Below are 20,241 nucleotides of genomic sequence, written 5' to 3' on the forward strand. Positions count from 1 at the left end.
GATGGCCTTCACTAGGTGATTGGATAAACAGAGACTGTGGTCCCGGCAGACAATGGAATATTACTCAGCACTAAAAAAGCAGGGAGTATGGAGGAATCTTCGGTGGCCGTTGCTAAGTGACAGGAGCCAATCTGAACAGGCTCTCCACTGTGTAATCCCAACTATACGACGTCCTGGAAAAGGCAGAGTATGGAGATCGCAAAAGGATCAGAGGTTGCCGAGGGCTCAGGAAGGAGGGATGGATGGATATGGGGAGCACTGGGGAATTTTAGGGCAGTGAAAATACTCCGTACGATACCGTAACGGTGGATACGTGTCACTACACATTTGTCCAAACCCACAGAAGGTGCAACACCGCAAGTGAGGCCTAACGTGAACTAGAGGCTTCGTTGATAACAACGTATCATATTGGCTCATCCCCTGTCGTAAACTCAGCGCCCATGCACCATGTTAATAAGAGAGGAAGCTGGGTGGGGTGGGGAGGGCGTGAAGGGCGGACAGCCGCTCTAGACTTCCCACTCTACTTTGCTGTAAACCTGAAACCGCTCGAAAAAAAAAAGGTCTACTAATTTTAAAAAGCCCCTACGTATAAAATAAAAAGTGGGCAACCATATATATTATGTGTTATATGTTTCTAAATATGGAACGCTTCACAAATATGCGTGCTATCCTCCATCCTCACACAGGGGCCACGCTAACCTTCTCTGCGTCCTTCCAATTTTAGCCTGTGTGCTGTGAAAGTGAGCACCATATATAGATAGATATAGATATAGGTATAGATACAGATACAGATAGACATAAAAATTATATAACATATATCTATCATAAACGTATATATTTTAAACTAAGTCTAATGAGACTTGCTGCTGCATCTCTGTTGCTCTAGGATAAACAGTGATTTGATCTGTTGAAAGCTGATCGATTGTGGGGGAAGAATCAGCAGTGAGAGAGAAGTTCAGAGTCCCAGGAAAAGGAGTGGGAAGGGGGACATTGCCCGGAGGACCTCTCAAAGCAGACGACCGTCTGCTATGGGAACATTGGTTTCTCAAGGGTTGGCCGGTTGTAGGTGCGGAGCCCGGCTCGGGGACGCCGAGCAAGCATGGGGTTTATTCTGGAAGAAGCAGCTTCAGGGAGGCCTGGGGCTGAGCTCTTACACAGATCACCTCCTTTCTACCTCAGAGAAGCCCTAGAGGGAGGCATCCCCAGCGCTCCACTCTGCAACGCCGAGAGGTTCTGCGGCTGTCCGCTCTCAGCTCGGCCCAGGTTCATTCCAAGAAGGTGTAGACTAGACTACACCACCAGCCAGGTCTTCACCACTCCCCTCCGTGGCTCCCCCAGGGCCCAGAGCAGGCAGCTTCACCATACAGGGGTCTCAGCACTTTGACAGCATCGGGCAATGATCTCTCCACCCCTTTCCCGGAGCCCACGAGGTCTCCGAGGCACGTACCTCCCTGGGCGTCTTTTCTGCAGACACGTTGCTTCCTCATCGGCATCCACCATGGTGGCCCCGCCAGGCGTCCTGCAAAGTGGCCTGGGCGTGGGCTCTCCTGCTTAAATGTCTCCTCTCCCCTACAAGACTACTGAACCAGTCCGCCCCGGGGAATCCAACATACATTTTAAAATTTTTGAGCAAGCAAATTGGCTTTCTCACACACCATTTCCACATGCTCTTCCATAATTTATGACTGCTGGCTGCCGAATCAGGCGGACTTCTGGCTCCGAAACGGCGCCACCTGTAACCCTTCCACTTAAAACTAAGAACCGCGTGTTTGTTTTATGTTTATTATTTTATGTTCCATGTATCATCCTAAAAGCGACTTCTGAGACAGTAAGTTCTGTAAGATGCCTGAGAGGCAAAATAACTGTTTATTCTTTGACAAGATGCTAAGAGTTTCTGGCGCCTCAGAGCTGCAATGGACAGAGGAAGCGTCATGGATATTTTCTGCACTTGGGAAGGGTTTTCAGCCTTTTGTTATGGCCTTAAGATTTCGGGGCGCCTGGGTGGCTCAGTCGGTTAAGCGTCCGACTTCAGCCAGGTCACGATCTCGCGGTCCGTGAGTTCGAGCCCCGCGTCAGGCTCTGGGCTGATGGCTCGGAGCCTGGAGCCTGTTTCCCATTCTGTGTCTCCGTCTCTCTCTGCCCCTCCCCCGTTCATGCTCTGTCTCTCTCTGTCCCAAAAATAAATAAAAAACATTGAAAAAAAATTAAAAAAAAAAAAAAAGATTTAGATCTTGGATGACACACCATAGAGCAGTGACGTGACGGAGGGGTACATGGCTGTTTAAATGGCACGTGCAAGATGCGTACTCTAGTCACTGGTGAGCACGCGGAAATACCTTAAACACCGAACACACAAGACAAAATCACTTACGTGCAGGGGCTCTAAATAGGCAAAGATGGGTGCGTGGAGATCAAGACCCACAAATGACTATTTCAAGGAAATAAAAGAATGATTTTCTTGAGTGTACCTGTAGCCTATGGGATTGCGCATATTTTGATATAAACAGATGAGATTCCTATATAGAAAATATCTGGTTTTTCCCCCCTTTCCAACTGTGTCTTAAATCTTCCAGCAATTCTCAGCCGCAGTTACCGCCCTCTTGTAGGTTTACGGAATTAACAAGAAGATAGCCCCTCAACCTCCCCTCAGCTCCCAGTCACAGGTTTTTAAATGCTCTGGCTGGTTCCAGTGACCCCTCGCTGCCCCCCAAGAACACAGCAGCGCTGCCGGGAATGGGGCTTTGCCACCTCCTCGGGCTGACTGCGTGCCTAACACGCCCCAGCTTTGGGGACAGCCAAGACCCAGAAGTAGGTGGTGGACCTGGAAGGCCCGGCTTGTGTGGTGTTTCGGTGACACTTGCTTGTCCCACTCTTTGCGGCTGGGAACGCTTCTCATTGGCCTGTCTTGTGGCTCCCTAACGAGTAGGTTAACCCCTGCGTGCCAGTCTCCTGCATCCGCTGCAACAACTTACCCCAAACCGGGCGCCTTACGACAAAGTGTGTTCTCTCGCCCTTCTGGTGACCAGAACCACACCCGGGGGCAGCAGGCATGGCTCCCTCCATGGGAGGCTCTTAGGGAAATTCTGTCCCGGGTCTCTCCCCCAGCTTTGGGTGGCTGCCGCCAATCCCGGTGTCCTCGGCCTGCAGGTGCATCACCCCAGGCTCTGTCTCTTGCTTCTCCCCTGTGTCCTTCTTGGTGTCCAAATTCCCCTCCCCTTATAAGGAGGCCAGTCACTGGATGAGGACACGCCCTGATCCAGTATGACCTCGTCTTAACTTGATGACATCTGCAAAGACCCTATATCCAAATAAGGTCATATTCACAGGTACCACGGGGAGGACACGAACCCCTCTCTTTGGAAGACACAGCTCAACCCACAACACCCTCGAAGCAGAGACTGCATGCCACTGTGCTCATTCATTCATCCAACATAGTTAAATGAAAACCTACCAAGTGCAGAGCCCGACTCCTGACCCGGGGGGGAGTGGCACTGGAAAGGATACTCCCTCCTCTTAGAATGTGCCTCCAGTGGGGAGAATGGCCACCCACAGAGAACCAAACACGTGTCAGGTATGCGCTTCAGGCGATGAAAAGTATCAAGGAGACCGTGAACCAAGGGCGTGAGACAGGGAGCCACGGGGTGGGGGCACGCCTCCAAATCCCCACCCTGAGTCTTCCGTCATGCAAGTTCACAGTCAAATGAGGGGCCAGCTAGCAGGCGATCGCAGAACTCAGTGTGAAAGGACGGCCGTGATAGTGCATTGGGGGATCGGGCGGAGCGCGGGCTGGGTCTCCATCTGGCCGGGCAGGTCCAAGCACAGGGCCCGGAAATCCTGATAGAACAGGACCCAGGGGAACACTGCTCAGGTCCCCACGTCTTCCCCGTTTGCTCGAATTGTTCCCTGGGACCTCCCTGTGACGTGCCAAACTATTCCATCTGGACCTCACGTGTCAGGAAACACTCTTATGGATTTGGCTTCAGCATCATCTGCTGCCGACACGAAGTCCCACGTTAAACCTTGTGAAACCCAACCCTCGATAGGTCAGTAAAGACGTTAAAGGCAAACAACAGCAACCAAATCACAACAGCAAGACCAAGAACACAGCACTAAATGTTTTGTTTCCTCCCTGCACGGAGTCGCGCCCACTATTTGTGGGAGCCGCCCCACCCCCCGCCCCCACCGGGCTCAGCGGGTAGAAGCCATGGTCCAAGCTTCCCTCTCCTGGGAGCTTCTTGGAGACACAGAGTCTATGCTCCACGCTGACTTGTGGAAACAAAATCTGCATTTTCCCAAGATCCCTCGGTGACCTGTTTGCTCATTCCAGATTTAACGGTGCTGCCCCACGGTCCCCCTGTGACCACTCTATATTGCTTCTTTTTAACAGACAATGCACGTTCCCTAGATGTGCAAGGGTTTCTATGAATAGTGAAGACCCGGAAAGTCTTCTGTGCAGGACTTTTGGAGTTTGGGGAGAATTTCTGCCTGTTTAAAAATTAGAGACTCAGAGCCTATCAATGAGTTAAGGGCAAATATTCTATTATGTATATAAATGGTTTGAGATCATTGGAGACAAGGTATTTAAATTACGTCTTTCGATGTTCTTTCCCACCCTGAAGGAGTTAATGTGCAGACAAGCTCAGTGTCCAGCAGAAGTCACAACATAACAAAGGCGAAAATGTCCTACTATCCCCGCGAGGTGAGGCCGGTAAAGTAACACACACCATGTGGTTTGGGCATTTTACTTTACAATTTCCTTTCCTGGCTTAGAGCCTGGATTTCAGATTCATAGTAGACCATGGTGTTGGGGTTATGAGATCATAAGAAACACGCGGGCTCACGATGAGAAACTGTCACCAGGTATACAACTGTTCATCCATCAGTCGTTAGATAACTGTGGACTCTGCCTGGAGCTCCTGCCCACATATTTCAACGGTGACTCATCAAAAATCAGATTAGCCCACTTTGTAAACATCCTATAGCCCTATCTCCAAGTGCTTTCGGATATTCTGATCGTGCTGGGAATCCAGTCATTGGAAGGAAGATCCGTAGCAACTCCCATGAATCCTCTGAGTCCAGAACTTTAAAAGAACATTACAAAGTCAGCCTCTCTGCCCACGCATACTTTTAAAGCTCACCGTGGTGTATAATATACGGTCTCCCAGGATGTGACGTGTGGACAGCTTCACTAATGCCTAGCTAATACAATATTCCCACAGCAGCTTCACAATAAACCCAAGCTTAAAATATATCAAGTTTTAGGTACCGTGAAAGATGGCGTTGTCTCTCGATCCACGGGGCGGTGAACGTACACTTGTCCGTTCTTGTGATCTTCTATAGAGAACAGCCCAATCTCTGGATACTCATCCACACCGGGACCACGGATCAAATACATTAATGACGTGTTCTGAGACATGTCATTGAACAGCTGAAAAGGCCAAAAAAAAAAGGGGGGGGGAGAAAAGAAAATGAGAATAAATCACAAGGCGCATTGACTATCAAGGCTAAGATGCCAGGCGCGTTGGGGCCCAGAAGCCTCAGGTCCAGCTTGTCCCACGCTAGGGGCCCAAGCAGGTGCATCGCAGCCTGGGTTCTGAGGCAAGCACCTGACTGAACAACACACATGTCCCTCCCCAGGGAAAGAACCCTTTCACAGGGCACAGGCCCCCAATCTTTCAGGATTTACACGCCCTGCCCCAGGGAGGGGGCTGTGCCTTACTGTTGAACCAGAAAGGCAACTTGCAGAACAATATACGTATGGCAATCCCATTTGTCAATACAGACTCACATTAGTGAGGCTATGGAGAAGAATCTGGAAGCATACGTAACGATGTGTTATCATTGGTGATCCCTTCAGGGAGAGAGGAGAAATACTCATAAACCTAACATTTCGAAAGGCCATAGAGTGAGCCAGGTCACTATATGCCTCACTTGCCCTGGCCTATTTAATCTTGAAAACAACCCCATAATGGAGGTGCCATCATGGCCTGTACTGGGCAGACAGGGAGCAGCGAGTGTATCTAACTCCTATACTAGGGATACGGTACCTCGGGAATAGGAGCCCACTGTGTTCCCCTGACTCTTATGAGGATACAGTTTTAACCACTGAGCCCTGAAAACTTTCTGTATGTTTTTTTAAATATATATAGCATCTACTATCTTTATGAACACTGCAAAAAATACAAATTGTTTTCATTTGTTTCTCGAGAAACCATAGGATGTCAGAGCTGTAGGGACTTAGTGACTCAGTGCATAATGCACAGGTGCATCAGGTCAGGACTGTCACGGGAGGGAATGACACGGGCCAGGCGGAAACGTTCCGGCATTGCGACACCGTCAGGTGACCGCTTTGGCGCGTGGGCTGGCGCTAGTCCTCAGAGTGCGGGAGGCAGCAGGGAGCGGTGGGGACTGGGGGTAACACGAGCCCCACCTCATTGTTGCTCCGTGTGGTCAGATTTTCCAATTTTCAAGACACCTCTAAAATTACACAATTTCTAATACAATCTTCCTATTTTTTCCCATTTTTTTTATTATGGTAAAATACACATAACACACAATTCACAGTCTTAATCACCTCGGAGTGTGCACGCCGGCGGTACTAAGCGCTCCAGGTTGGGAGGCCGCCACCACCACCTGTGTCCACAGTGCTTTTCATGTGACCAGACTGACACCCTGTCCCCATTAGACAGCGAGTCTCTATGAACCTCCTCCCGCCAGCCCTGGCTGCCACCTTTTCACTTTCTATTTATTTATTTTCTAATCTCCCTTTTGTCCCCACTTCCCACCTCCCGTAACCACAATCCCCTTATTTTTAAAGAATACTTTTTTTTTTTTTTTTTTTTTTTTTTTTTTACCGAAGACTTTGCCTGGGCCGAATACAGCAGGCCTGTGGGCTGGAATTAACCAGCCCGCTGCCAGATGTGACCGACGTTCTCAGCACCCACTCACGTGAAGGGACTCGCCCGAAGTCGCCCCGTTAGGTAGAGGCACAGTGGGTTCTAGAACCCAGTCCGGTGTTCCTCCCATCACTGACCTATCCCCCCTAGCACACAGCCTTTCAAGACTTAACCCGCCTGCCAATCAGAGAGGATGGTGGGGGCCTTCCTTACCTCACCAACAAGTTTGGGAAAGGGGCCTGGGTCTTCCTCCTCCAGTTCCAGGGTGGTAATAACCCATCTCCTCTTGGATCGCCGTAGGGGCCGGTGGGTCTCTCCCTGAAATTACAATGACGGCAACAAGGAGGTGATGGCGAGGTGGCAGGCACTACATTTGCATTATCTCCCTTGTCCTCACAACAGCCTCCGATGCTGAGGAGTCCAAAGTGCCTGTTCTGTTCACAGCTGCAGAGTCGTTCCTAGACGGTGGGGCACGGGCCACCCAATGATTTTACATGGATCGTGAGATCGTCTTAAGGGCTGTGCAGACATAACATTGAAGACCGTTGCCTACTATGTGCCAACCCCTGTCCCACGGCAGACACGCAAACAGTCGCTGAATGAACGAGAAGGTTATTTTCCCCATTTGTCTTTCCGTCTTTTGGAAATAGTTGATGAACAAACTGAGGGTTGATGGGGGGCGCGGTGGGGGGAAATGGGTGATGGGCATTGAGGAGGGCACTTGTTGGGATGAGCTGGGTGTTGTATATAAGCGATGAATCGTGGGAATCTACCCCCGAAACCAAGAGCACACTGAACACGCTGTATGTTAGCCACCTTGACAATAAATTATATATAACAAAAGGAAAGAGTTGATGAGAACATCTCCATTCGGTGCTGATAGTGTGGATAGAGCTCTGGGCTGGCACTTCGTCTCTTCCCCTCCCTTTTAACAAAGACAGCAAGAGAGAGAGACTCAGACTCAGGTATCAGGCTCAGAGACTTGTCAGGCAAAACACCACAGATGGAATTTAACCATCTATTTATTATAAGCGAAGCTGCTTTCTAGCCATATTAATTTTTTTGTCCACAAACATGTAAGCTTTTTAAAAAATTACAGTTGATCTTTGAACAATGTGGGGATTAGGGTGGTGCCCCCTAGGGCAGCCAAAAATCCACATGTAACTATTGACCCCCCCCCAAAACTTCACTACTAACAACCCTACCATTGACCAGAGAAGCCTTACTGATTACATGAACAGTCGATGAACACATATTTTGTATGTTTTGTGTATTATATGCTGTACATAGCAAAGACAATGTCATTAAGGAAATTATAAGAAAGAGAAAATACGTTTACAGTACTGTCCTGTAAAAAAAAATCTGCATGTAAATAGACCCATGCACTTTAAACCCATGTTGTTCAAAGGTCAACGGTATTCAATTAGAAAATGAGTTGATCACAAGACAGGAAGGAGATATTCATAAGGTGGCACAAGGTGATTGGGGGGTGTGGCTGCATCCCTGGACTGTCCAAAGCTCACATACCGGAGAATGTTAAGTTCAATATATTTTAATTGCATAAAGAAGAAAATAGCGTGGGTAAAGCTCTGGGCTGGCACTGGATGGCTGATTTCTGATGTTCACAGATTGTTCCTATTCTAGCAGACATAAAAGCACCTTCTGCAATTCTCTGGCAATCCCTGAAGATTCCAAAAGGCCACATGTAGTTACTAATTTATTTTCTGCAAACTGAATATCGACCAGGAACTAAAAACCTTAACATTGCAACGGAGTCCCTGAGTGAAGTGTGGTCTCACGTGGCTTAGGAAGAAAGTGACCTCCGAACCCCACCTTCGTTTGCTGAGCGAGATCATCATTTTCTTGTTGGAAGCTGTTGACGCTGTTGACCTTAAAAATAAAAATGGCATGAATTAGTAGGGGATACACTTATCAGGACCTGCCTGAAGTCACACTGGTCTTCTGGAATGAGAAAAGGAAGAAAAGGAACTTTATTTCATTTTGATAAGTATAATTTCTTTCTCTTGTCATCTCAGTTCAGAATTACCACGTTTCCTCTGCAACCGTAGGGGAACCATGCAGAAGGATTTACACAGAGTATCACTGATACTGGGACGTCTAAAACTGTAACTCGGGAGATCACCCTATTTCGGATGAGCATAGATGTCTTGGTATGTCACACGTAAATACCAAACGTTAATTGGAGAGATCCAACTGGGCCTTTTCTCCTGTTCTTTTTTTCTCCCCCGCCCTTTAATTTTAGACTCTATCTTATAATAATCAATAAGATAATAGAACCTGGTACTTTTTGTTTATATAATGATTTACAATTGAGAATTATTTATTTATAACTTACATCTCAACAAACTCTCCCCCCCCCCACACACACACACACACAAAATAAAAATAAAACCCACACACGTGCAGTGAGGTTGTTGAAATAAGACAGACCCTGTAGAGGATGTCGGGACCAACACTGAACGAGCAAGTGTGTGTTGACATGTATGGCCCTAATCCACTCACTGTCACTACCATATACCGTGTCATTGCCTGAACAGAGACAATTTATTTACTCATTCTTCTGGGGATGGTCATTTAGACTTTTTCGGTTGTTTGTTATTACCAAAAACAACAACAAGAAAAAAACAAAAATGCTGCGGTAGTAAACAGCCATGTGCATAGAGAAGTTTTCTCCAGAGTGGCAGTTTTGAAAGTGCGGTACACCGGGGTCCCTGACCCTGTTACAGGAGGTGGGGGAGACGCTGGTCCCTGTCTCACAGAGTCAAAGAATGGATCTCGCGGACAAGAGAGAGTGAGCGAAGCGTTAGAGCTAATTGAGGGAAGGTACGAAGCTCTCAAGAGTGAGAGGGGTTCCGACTGGGGAGCCTCCGAGGACTTTTGTCACTGACCTTCTATTGGGACCTGATCTGAAAGGTTGTGAGGCTCCATGCATGGCACCGGGCCCAGGCAGGTCTGGCATATGTTTATCCTTTTTTTAATTCCAAACCTCGCGGCTTCTCCTGCCTCCCACTTGCAGCTCTGGTCAGCCTCCCTGAGGTTTCCCTGGTCTCTCCCTGCCTAGCGTCAACCCTTCCCCTCCTCATCGCCATCAGAGCCCACAGGGCCACACACTTCCCTAATAACTCTAGGGTATCATTTGCCTGCTTTACTGTATGACGTTTGCACCGATGGGACAAATCACTGGGGCCTTGGCACCGAGGAAGCCAAGGGCACCAGCATCACCCACGGTATCTTCATCGGTACGCGTGTGCAGGAAGAAAAAGGAAGAAGGTAGAAGCCTGTTGCATTTAAGAATGAATTGGTGAGGGGCGTCTGGGTGGCTCAGTCGGTTAAGTGTCCAACTACAGCTCAGGTCATGATCTTGCGGTCCGTGGATTCAAGCCCCATATCGGACTCTGTGCCGACAGCTTGGAGCCTGGAGCCCGCTTCCGATTCTGTGTCTCCCTCTCTCTCTCTCTGCCCTCCCCGCCCCCCCCATCCCCCGCTGTGTTCTCTCTCTCTCTTTCTCTCTCTCTCAAAAACAAATAAACATTACAAAGAAAAATTAAGAAAGTGTGTGTGTGATCGTTGGAGGTACCAGGTGAACGGGCCACTTTTTTTTTTTTCTCAACGTTTATTTATTTTTGGGACAGAGAGACACAGAGCATGAACGGGGGAGGGGCAGAGAGAGAGGGAGACACAGAATCGGAAGCAGGCTCCAGGCTCCGAGCCATCAGCCCAGAGCCCAACGTGGGGCTCGAACTCACGGACCTCGAGATCATGACCTGAGCTGAAGTCAGACGCTTAACCGACTGTGCCACCCAGGCGCCCCACGGGCCACTTTTTTATAGAAGAGCATTTTACTTGAAAGAATGACGGACAAACCGTGTTGTCCAGGATCGGGCCCTCGATGGACAGCTCTTTGATAGTAAACAAGCCAGCCGATCACTTCAAGGAAAACAGTGGATGGTGTCATGTTGCCAATGATAAAACAAACATAAGCTTTCAAGCAAAAATTAGAATTTTGGAAAACTTCTGTCTGCTACAAGGGGCTTGACAGCTTCCCGATACTTAGAAGAATTTTCTGATGATGTCAGTAGAGCTATTAATGAATGTGATTTTCTGATTTTGTAGAATGAAATATGTCAACATTTGGAAGATCTGCATAACTCAATGAGCCAAAAGGGTTTCCTAATGATTAATGCATGACCTCCAAAATCATGCTCTTGCCAAAAGGCAAGAGAGACATGGTTTTAACGTAACAGAGCAGGGCAAGTTTATTAACATGTGTTCAGATTCCACATGAGAAGCAGTTGTTAAAAAATACCACTTTGTTGGGGTGCCTGGGTGGCGCAGTCGGTTAAGCGTCCGACTTCAGCCAGGTCACGATCTCGAGGCCCGTGAGTTCGAGCCCCGCGTCAGGCTCTGGGCTGATGGCTCGGAGCCTGGAGCCTGTTTCCCATTCTGTGTCTCCCTCTCTCTCTGCCCCTCCCCCGTTCATGCTCTGTCTCTCTCTGTCCCAAAAATAAATAAATGTTGAAAACAAAAAAAAAAAATACCACTTTGTCAAGTTTTGGTGTAATATCAAAGAAGGATATCCATAATGATCCATTGAAGGCTATTCAAATATTCCTCCCTTTCCATGTGCGTACCTGTGCGAGGCCAGAATTTCTTCATTCTTTTAACTAAACAACATTTACAATAGACTGCAGACTCAGAGAGGAGAATCTGGCCGTCTTCTTTTAGGACAAGAGATTTGCAAAAATATAAAACGGTGGGGCGCCTGGGTGGCTCAGTCGGTTCAGCGTCTGACTTCAGCTCAGGTTATGACCTCCCAGTTTGTGAGTTTGAGCCCCGCGTCGGGCTCTGTGCTGACAGCGTGGGGCCTGCTTGGGGTTCTCTTCCTCCCTCTCTGCCCCTCCTCTACTCACACTGTCTCTGTCTCTCTCAAAATAAATAAATAAACTTTTTTAAAAAAGCATTGAAAAAAGATTTACATAATGCTTGTAGAATGCGGGGGGAGAAAACTTCTTAGAGGCTGCTGTCTCTGGCTGCAGTGGCCACCTAATGCTGTGTGGCAGGCAGGCATTTGGCTGCAAGGGCCACGCACAAATCATATGACAGGCAGTGCTGGGCCTGGGGACGTGGAACCAGGACTGTTCAGGCTGGCCTGCATGAGTACCTGGGGCATCACTGGTGGGAAATGATCTGGGTATACAGAGGCTTTGTGTCTGCACGAGGCTACTAAAGAACTAAGAAGACTGCATGGAAATAATTCCTTCCCAAAAATATTTATTTTTGTTAATGTTGATTTCTTTATTTTGAGAGAGAGAGAGAGAGAGAGAGAGAGAGAATATGAGCAGGGCAGGGGCAGAGAGAAAGGGAGAGAGACTCCCAAGCAGGCTCTGCAATGTCAGCACAGAGCCGGACATGGGCTCGATCCCACAAACCGTGAGATCAGGACCCGAGCCAAAATCGAGAGTCTGACATTTAACTGACTGACCCCCGAGGCGCCCTGAATATATTCCATTTGTCGTTGCGAATTTGCATTCAAGGAGAATTTTTTTAATAGAGGTATAATTGGCAAACACCACTGTATTAGCTGCAGGTGTACAACAGAACGATTTGAAATTTGTACGGACTGCAAAATGATCACCACAATGAGTCTCGTTAACATCCGTCACCACACGTAGTTACGGAATTGTTTTCCTTGTTCTGAGAACTTGGAAGATTCACTCCCTTAACGACCTGCAGGTATGCGCTACGGTGTGGGGACTACCCGTGGCGCCATGCTGGACCCTTCTGTGGCTTGGAGCCTTCCCGTTTGGGGCACTTTGCCACGGCAGGCCTAGGAGATTGACACGCTTCCCAAGCGCATCGTCTACACAGAAGCGCAGGTGATCTTTAAAAGTGCAGACTTCACCACGTCACTGGCTTCCCAGCGCTCTGTCCAGCCTGCTCTGTCCCTTTGAGCGCCCAGCTTCAGCCCTGCCACCCTGTCCCTCGCCCTACAACCCACTGACTGTTCATCTTGAATGAAGGGCTTAGCAAATTAATCGGGCAGACCAGTGATGCTGACAATTTTTGAAAGAAAACTCGGTGTAGAATTTCCCAGATTAAAAACCAGCAACCACGACATGACAGACTTTGCTCACGTCCGATTTCCTTCTCTCAGTCCCTCCGTCCTCTGTGATCTGGGGAGCTGGCCACAGTCCAGGCCTGAACACTCCCGAGTCCTTGGGACCAGAAATTACCTAAGAGAAGGGGGCAGGACTCCCCTCCGAGGCTTGTCGCTGAGTCTGGAGCAAAGGTGAAAACCTGCCGGAGGCTCACAACGTCGTCCTCTGCTTTATGCCCCCCAGACAGCGAGGATGTGGGGGTTCACGAGAAAACCGTTGGAGACAGCAGTGCTCCAGCAGTGCGCGTACTGACTTTGCATTTGGAGATCAGAGAGGGGCAGTGGGTACCTGTTTTGGAGGTCAGGGATGGTTGTAAGCCAACCCGGGGGGCGGGGGGACAAGGGGAGGAACGGGAAGGAATTGGGTTACTAATGGCCGATGGCCGGTGACTGAGCACCCGATGGGCGGAAAGCTCTTTGCCCCGTTAAGGGTCCAGAATGGAGATTGCTAACCCCCCCTGGTTCCTACTGCAGCACATTCTTCTTGTCTGTCTCGATCCCCTGGAATCAGCAGAAAGCTGCTTCCAACAAACACTGGATTACTACCCACAGTCCAATCACCGCTGCCCACCCCGACTCAACACGCCCCTGGACGCGAACTAACTTGCTTGGGCTCGGTCAGAAGACGAAAACGCACCTCTGTTTTCTGATGAGACCGGTCAGGGGCAAGGGCAGGGGCAAGGGAAAGACGGAGACAGGGTTTGATGATTAAAACCGGCTATGAACGGGATTCAACAAAGTCTCCTGGAGATAAAAGGAGTACTGTTTGATTAAGAACATTCACAACTGGATGTGGCGACGAGGAACCAAGAAAATCCTCCAACTTCCGCGCCCCTGGTGCCAAACATGATGCTCGCGTCAGGAGCCAGCCGCACTGGAGTGGGCACCACACACGGGGGTTCCGTCCACCCCCCCACCCCCCACCTTGTTCACTCGGCCCAGAGCAAGTATCCAGTACATAGCAGCAGAGCGGGCGCTAGATGCGTGTTACCAACCATTTCCCCGTGGCTAGAAAACCAGAGGGACACAGACATGCGGGCACGCCAGCCAAGCCCATCTCCGCATTCACTCTTGTGACCTCCAGGGCAGGGGAGAGCAACTATTAGCCCCGTTTGCAGGTAAAGAAGACGAGGCTTAAGAAGATCAAGTTAAAGCCATAAGGGCCAGGCCACCCCCCAGATCAGCTCAGGCCGAACCTCTAGGAGAGGTTCCCAGGCCTCGGGAGTTCTGCAGCAACCTAAAAGAGTCCACCTCGAGCCAAGGTGAGGACCGAGGTCTTCAGGCAACCCGATCCAGATGTACAGCTGGCCCATGGCCGGCTCCTAAGGGAAAACTCCGTGGCAGAGTCTCGGGGCTGTCCCTCTCTGTGGCGGAAAGCCACGGAGCAGGGGTAACGACAAGCATACCCAACGGTGAGTCTCCCAGGGTAAGTGCAAATCCAACAAGCCCCTGTGCTTCTAACCTTGAGTCCACTGTTTGTATTTCCACTGGTGCTAGGGGGCAAGCGGTGGGGGGCAGGGGGAATTACGCCCTCCCACCCTCCTCGTCTGCTCAGATCGTCCGCAACACACACAGCTGAGATTTTCTCAGCCTTATACGAGGCGTGAGTAGAAGTGCCCTTAGGAAGCTTGGGTCAACACAAATCTAAATAAAACTGCTGTGTACTATTGAAACCAGTTTTAAGATGAAGTCACACCTTAGCCCATCTCCACCACTGCCCCGAACAGGTTGTGACCCTAAGCCAACCCGTCCCTTGTACACATTCGGGAGCCCTGCTGCCAACGCCCCCCTACGGGTGCGCAGACCCCGGGCTCCCCCGACACCTGCCCTCCTCGCAGGGCTTGGCCAGAGAGCTCTCCTCGGCCCCTCTCCCAGCCTGTCACCGCAGCAGGGGCACGGCCAACTTGAGCCGTGCCTTCAGTCCCACTGTGCATGGATCCCGGCCCGGGTTCCCAGCACCTGCCCAGCTCACCTGCAGCAGCAGAACCAGCAGCAGCACTGGAAGAAGTGGCAGCGAGGGGCGGGTCCCGGAGCCCATGTCCGAGTGAGGGTGCACGCAGGCGACCGCAGGTCCCCCCCCCGAGCCTCTGATCCCCGATCACTTCCTCCTCAGCCTGGTCCTCCGACCGCTCTGGGGGCACTTTGTCCCAGAAACCCTCATCTCCTCTCGCTCCTCCTCTATTTATCACGGCGAGCGGCTGGGCTGAGCCTTAAGCTTTAACCTCATGATGACAATCCAGTTCCCGGGAAGGGAGTGGAGGGGAATAAAACTGCCCTGCCTCACACACATAGCTGCCTGCTGGGTCACGGGCACAGAAGCCCGGCTGGGGCCCGACCCCGGGGGATTAGATCAGCTCGAGGAACATGACACCGGCACCTGTGGTTGGTTTGTTTGACTTTAGTTCCAAGCGGAATGTCCCGTGACCTCTTTCTGAAGCAGGTTATTTCAACGACCGTTTCCTACAGCGCCTGTGCTTTGAAACAGAAGCAGTGCCAAGGGACTCCAAGAAAGAATAACCTTGTGAAGCGGGGAGAAAGACGCAGACAGCGTCCACTTTCCGAAGCACCAACCATCTTCATTTATCCCAACCGTGTCTCCGGGCTCCGCGGCGCGCGGACCTTTTCTACCGAAGTCTCTGCTAGGCTTAGCTGACTCTGTGACTTTAGGATTGGAGGAGGAAGAGATAAAGAGTGGCGCCCTGCGGGCAGGGGCTCTGTGCCAACCTGGGGGTTTTGCACTAAACTACCAGAAAAAAAGCGCAGGCAAGGGTTCTACCCAATCCGCACTTCAGGTTGCAGTGATTGAGTTTTAGATGAACTCGGAGCTCCGTTCACCCGATCACTAGTACTGTGGGTACTAGTAGCTTGGTACCCCAACACCTTTAAAATCGCGAACCGTTCTTTAGCGAGTGGAGAAGGTAGCCTTTCTTCCCGCCCATTCATGGTTCTGTGAGATGCTGCTGAGCGTTATACTGTGAGTAGTTTGTTACCTTAATCCAAATTAGTAGTTTATTATTAAACACAGTAACAAATGCAATTTGAAGGTCGGTAAATACCTCCCGTGCATAAACAGAAACAGAATAATAATTATCGAATTTACGACTTCATGCTTATTTTCAAAGTGGGTATTTTTATTCCGTTTGTTCTACTGAAATTTTGCTTACGTTAGAATCCCTAATTCAGAATTTCTAGACCAGGTAAGCTAAACCATGTGGAACATTTGGGGGAGAAACAGAAGTTGCAAGCTGGGCACCCCTTTGCTGGAATAATGCTGAGGGAGATAATATACAGCCGGAAAGACAGTGTGCTGACCTCCAGGTATCTGGGGAGGGGCTGGGGAATGCTTATGATGGATTCTACTTTCACATTTGTTTTCAGTTGAAAGAAATGGGTATTTTACTGTATTAGAAACAGCCACATTTTCAACATCCTCAAACATTTAAAAATAACTGAGCAAGATGCCAGTTTCCCATAAGGCGTCCCTTCTCTCATTTGGGTTGAGAGACGCTGGGCTTCGCCTGCCACACGTCCCCCGTGAGTCAGAACTAGAAGGTGTCAGTTCCCTTTCCTCGTGAGCATCTGATTGCAGAGAAGACTGTCCAGGGTTCCTGTGCCCTCACAAGTGCACTAATGCTTTGAAGCCACAAGGTGGCAGCTCCCGGATCCACGTACACAGTTGAATGAAATGTGGTTGAAAGATAAATAAATGGTGTGGGAGGGCGAAAAGGAAGGAGAGAGCCACAGCGAATTACCTGGACTTCACGGTCTCACCTTGGGGTGTTCAAGGGGTGCCCAACCCAGCACAAGTTCTCAGCATTTAAAAAAAATATTTTAAATATTTATTTGGGGGAGGGGGTGGGCAGAGAGAGGGACAGAGGATCTGAAGCAGGTTCCGTGAGATCATGACATGAGCCAAAGTCAGACGCTTAGCCGACTGCGCCATCCAGGAGCCCCAGAAGCAGGTTCCGAGCTGTCAGCACAGAGCCTGACTCGGGGCTCGAACCCACGAACCTCGAGATCATGACCTGGGCCAAAGTGGGCCACTTAAACGACTGAGGCACCCAGGCACCCCTCAGCATTCATTATAATGGTAAGCACACCACGAGTGCTGCTAAGGATTAATTTCATCTTGAATTATCCATGTCAGTTAGGGTTCCCGCACCCGCCAGCCTTCATTTTCAGGGTACTTAGCGACGGCAACTTAAATGTATCCCTTCTCCGTCTTTGCAGAGAGAAGCACGTGGCACGGAAGCTGTGTACTTGCCCAGGAACTGGTGAGTAGGATCCCGAACTGAAGACAAGGAAGTGTTACATTCACTACATTCTAAAAAGAGACCCCAACAACTGAGACCAGACGCTTCAGGACTCTAAAAGATGATGGCAGGACTGGTCCTGTGGACATGAGGGGTCACGGGGCAGGGGGTCGGCTGCCTTCCGCTTGCCTCAGCCGGGGAGGGATGGGAAGCTTTCTTTCCATCTCTGGAAATCAGTGGGTGGGGTTTTCCCAGTGAGTGGAGTCACTGGGAATGGGCGGGGGTGACGGTAAGGCCGAGGGCCTGGCGCCCCATCCCGGCTCTGCTCGGACGGGGGTGTGGCTGACCAGGCCTGTGCCCGGCTGAGGAGACCAGAAGTGTGGCTGACATCGGGCCCTAGAGAGGGCACGGGAAAATGCTCTCCATCTGGCGTGCCAGGAGGCGGACTCTCCCACGCGGTCAAGTAAATGTCAACGGAGGAAAACAGTGGGACGGGAGCCTTCTTCCTGCCCCCTGAGGGGGCTGCTGTGCGGACAGGTGGAGACGGGTCTGGTGTGTGACGTGTGGACGCCTTCTGCCCAGAGGCGAACCAGCCTCGGTGAAAGTGTGGAGGGAGGTCTGTGAAAGAGGAAACACGGCTGCTTCTGCCTCAGTGTCCCCTGTCTGTGCTGGAGGATGCAGGGCCTAGGAGAGGGAGGGAGTGGAGGCGGCCCTTCTCTCTATGCCGGAGGGGAGGTTGGAGAAGAGCAGGCCGAGCCCCCACACCCACCCCCGACCGCTCACCTGCTAACCGGGAGGCAGATGACCCCACGCTGGGGAGCCTGGGGAAGAGTGCCCACAGGAGCTGAGGGAGTCAAACAGCCTGCTTTAAAGTCAGATTCAGGGGCACCTGGGGGGCTCAGTCGGTTGAGCATCTGACTCTTGATTTCGGCTCAGGTCATGATCCCAGAGTCCTGGGATCAAGCCTCGAGTCGGGCTCCTCTCTGAGTGTGGAATCTGCTTGGGATTCCCTCTCTCTCTCTCTCTCTCTCTCTCTCTCTCAAAAATAAATAGGTAAAACTCAGATTTAGAACAAATTACATGGCTCCTGGTTAGGCTTTGCCTTGGCTGGGACTTCTCCATGTATGTCCCCTCATATAAAATTTATTTTCCCGTCAAAGGATTCTCAATTCAAGGTCCTGTTTCTCCAAAGTCACGAGTCTTGGAATGGTCTCAAGTAGAGTTAAGGAATGAAATAGAACAGGAACAAAAACCCAAGGGAAAGGCTGTGTCCCCAGTCATGGGAACTGGTTCCCCAGCCCAGGCCTGCCACAAAGAATGACCACCGCTCACCAAAACACAGAACAGTGACGCGGGCGCACTGGCGAGCGACCAGAGGCAGGTGGAAACTGGAGGGCGGCAGGTGCTCGGAGGAGGCAGGTGGGTGGGTGTGGGGCGGGGTGGGGGCACAAGGCAGGGAACGAGCTGTGAGCTGTGGCATCTACACAGTGAGCATTAGGTGTTCGCTGTACGGGTCTTTCGACTTCTCTGTATGTTTGAAGATTTTTATAACACGATGTTGGGGGGAAAATATCAGAAAAGCGAATTTGACTCCCGCATTGAAAAATGCAACTTATGACTAAGCGTACTCTGAGCCTACAGTCTAATACTGTGTATCTAACACTGTACCCCAATACCTGCCGTGTGTGGGAGTGAAGGGTAGACTTCACGTGAGAATAAAATTATTCGTCATTTGTATTTCCTGATTTGCTGTAAGGGACCGAGACATTTTTGTCTGTCCTGTGTTGTTGCTTTCGTAGTCACGTAGGCTGGCTGATGAGAAAGCGTGGTCCTTACGTTTTCGTATTTTGTCAGCCACCAAGAGCTGGCCAGAACATTTCCTTGGAGAAATTTCTTGCCCCTATTTGTTCAACTAGTAATTGGAGATGAAAGGGTGGGGGTGCTTAGAAACACTGCCAAATACAACAGATTGAAGTGCTTCTCGCTTTCTGCAAGTATGTTTTATACTAATTATATTGATAGCAGACGCACTGAGCTTTTTTTTCAGTGATTTATGTATATAAATATTTTTATGCTTTTTCGGGAAAGAAGAGAGAACTTTGGGGCTATTTAATCTCCTCCCACATCAAAACTGTCCTGCTGAGGGAAAAAGACATACTTCCTTTAATTAGAACATCTTCAACTAAACTTGGGAGACCATTCAGCTCATTTATTGTGTGAGACCTATAAGTAAAAAGCATTTCATTCCAGTATTTAGAAAACTGAGCAATGTGGGACAAAAGCAAAGCCTTCCCTTTCCTTCTCCTTACTGTGCTGGGGTGGGAATGTTGCGAGACAGGGTTTCGGAGGAAAAGCTTGGTGACAGGCGGCAGTCAGTCTTGTAAACGTGGCCAGCATGATGAAGGCAGTGGGAAGGCGAGCTGAGGGCACGGTGAGGTTCTCGCTCCTGAGTTTAAATTTTTTTTTTTTTTAACGTTTTATTTATTTTTGAGACAGAGAGAGACACAGCATGAACGGGGGAGGGGCAGAGAGAGAGGGAGGCACAGAATCGGAAGCAGGCTCCAGGCTCCGAGCCATCAGCCCAGAGCCCGACGCGGGGCTCGAACTCACGGACCGCGAGATCGTGACCTGGCTGAAGTCGGACGCTTAACCGACTGCACCACCCAGGCGCCCCTCGCTCCTGAGTTTCAAAGCAGAAGTGTAGGGGCACCTGGGTGGCTTAGTCGGTTGAGCGTCTGTTGACTTCAGCTCAGGTCATGATCTCAGTCGGTGAGTTCGAGCCCCGCAAGGGGCTCTGTGCTGACAGTGCAGAGCCTGCTTGGGATTCTCTCTCTCTCTCTGCTCTTTCTGCCCTCCCCCCCCCCTCTCTCTCTCTCTCTCTCTCTAAATAAAAATAAAATGTTCACACTCTTTA

General features: G+C 50.0%; 1 protein-coding gene and 1 pseudogene across 2 annotated transcripts in view; both read right to left on the reverse strand.

The window, feature by feature from the left end:
• Positions 1-15,215, reverse strand: part of CDH26 (cadherin 26) — a 41,767-nt gene extending 26,552 nt beyond the window's left edge. Inside the window, exons 1-4 of one of the 2 annotated variants that reach the window (XM_047853454.1) lie at positions 15,047-15,215; positions 8,730-8,786; positions 7,110-7,214; positions 5,267-5,428 (exon numbers count right to left, since the gene is read on the reverse strand). In XM_047853454.1, coding sequence (XP_047709410.1) covers positions 5,267-5,428; positions 7,110-7,214; positions 8,730-8,786; positions 15,047-15,112 — 390 coding nt within the window. In that variant the 5' untranslated portion in view covers positions 15,113-15,215. Of the gene's footprint in view, positions 1-5,266; positions 5,429-7,109; positions 7,453-8,729; positions 8,787-15,046 lie in introns of those variants that run through there. The other variant, XM_047853453.1, reaches the window with a different exon arrangement.
• Positions 635-748, reverse strand: LOC125163133 (uncharacterized; annotated as a pseudogene).
• Positions 15,216-20,241: the final 5,026 nt, after the last annotated feature.

This window comes from Prionailurus viverrinus, chromosome A3, assembly GCF_022837055.1.
Source record: "Prionailurus viverrinus isolate Anna chromosome A3, UM_Priviv_1.0, whole genome shotgun sequence".
Lineage (NCBI taxonomy): Eukaryota > Metazoa > Chordata > Mammalia > Carnivora > Felidae > Prionailurus > Prionailurus viverrinus.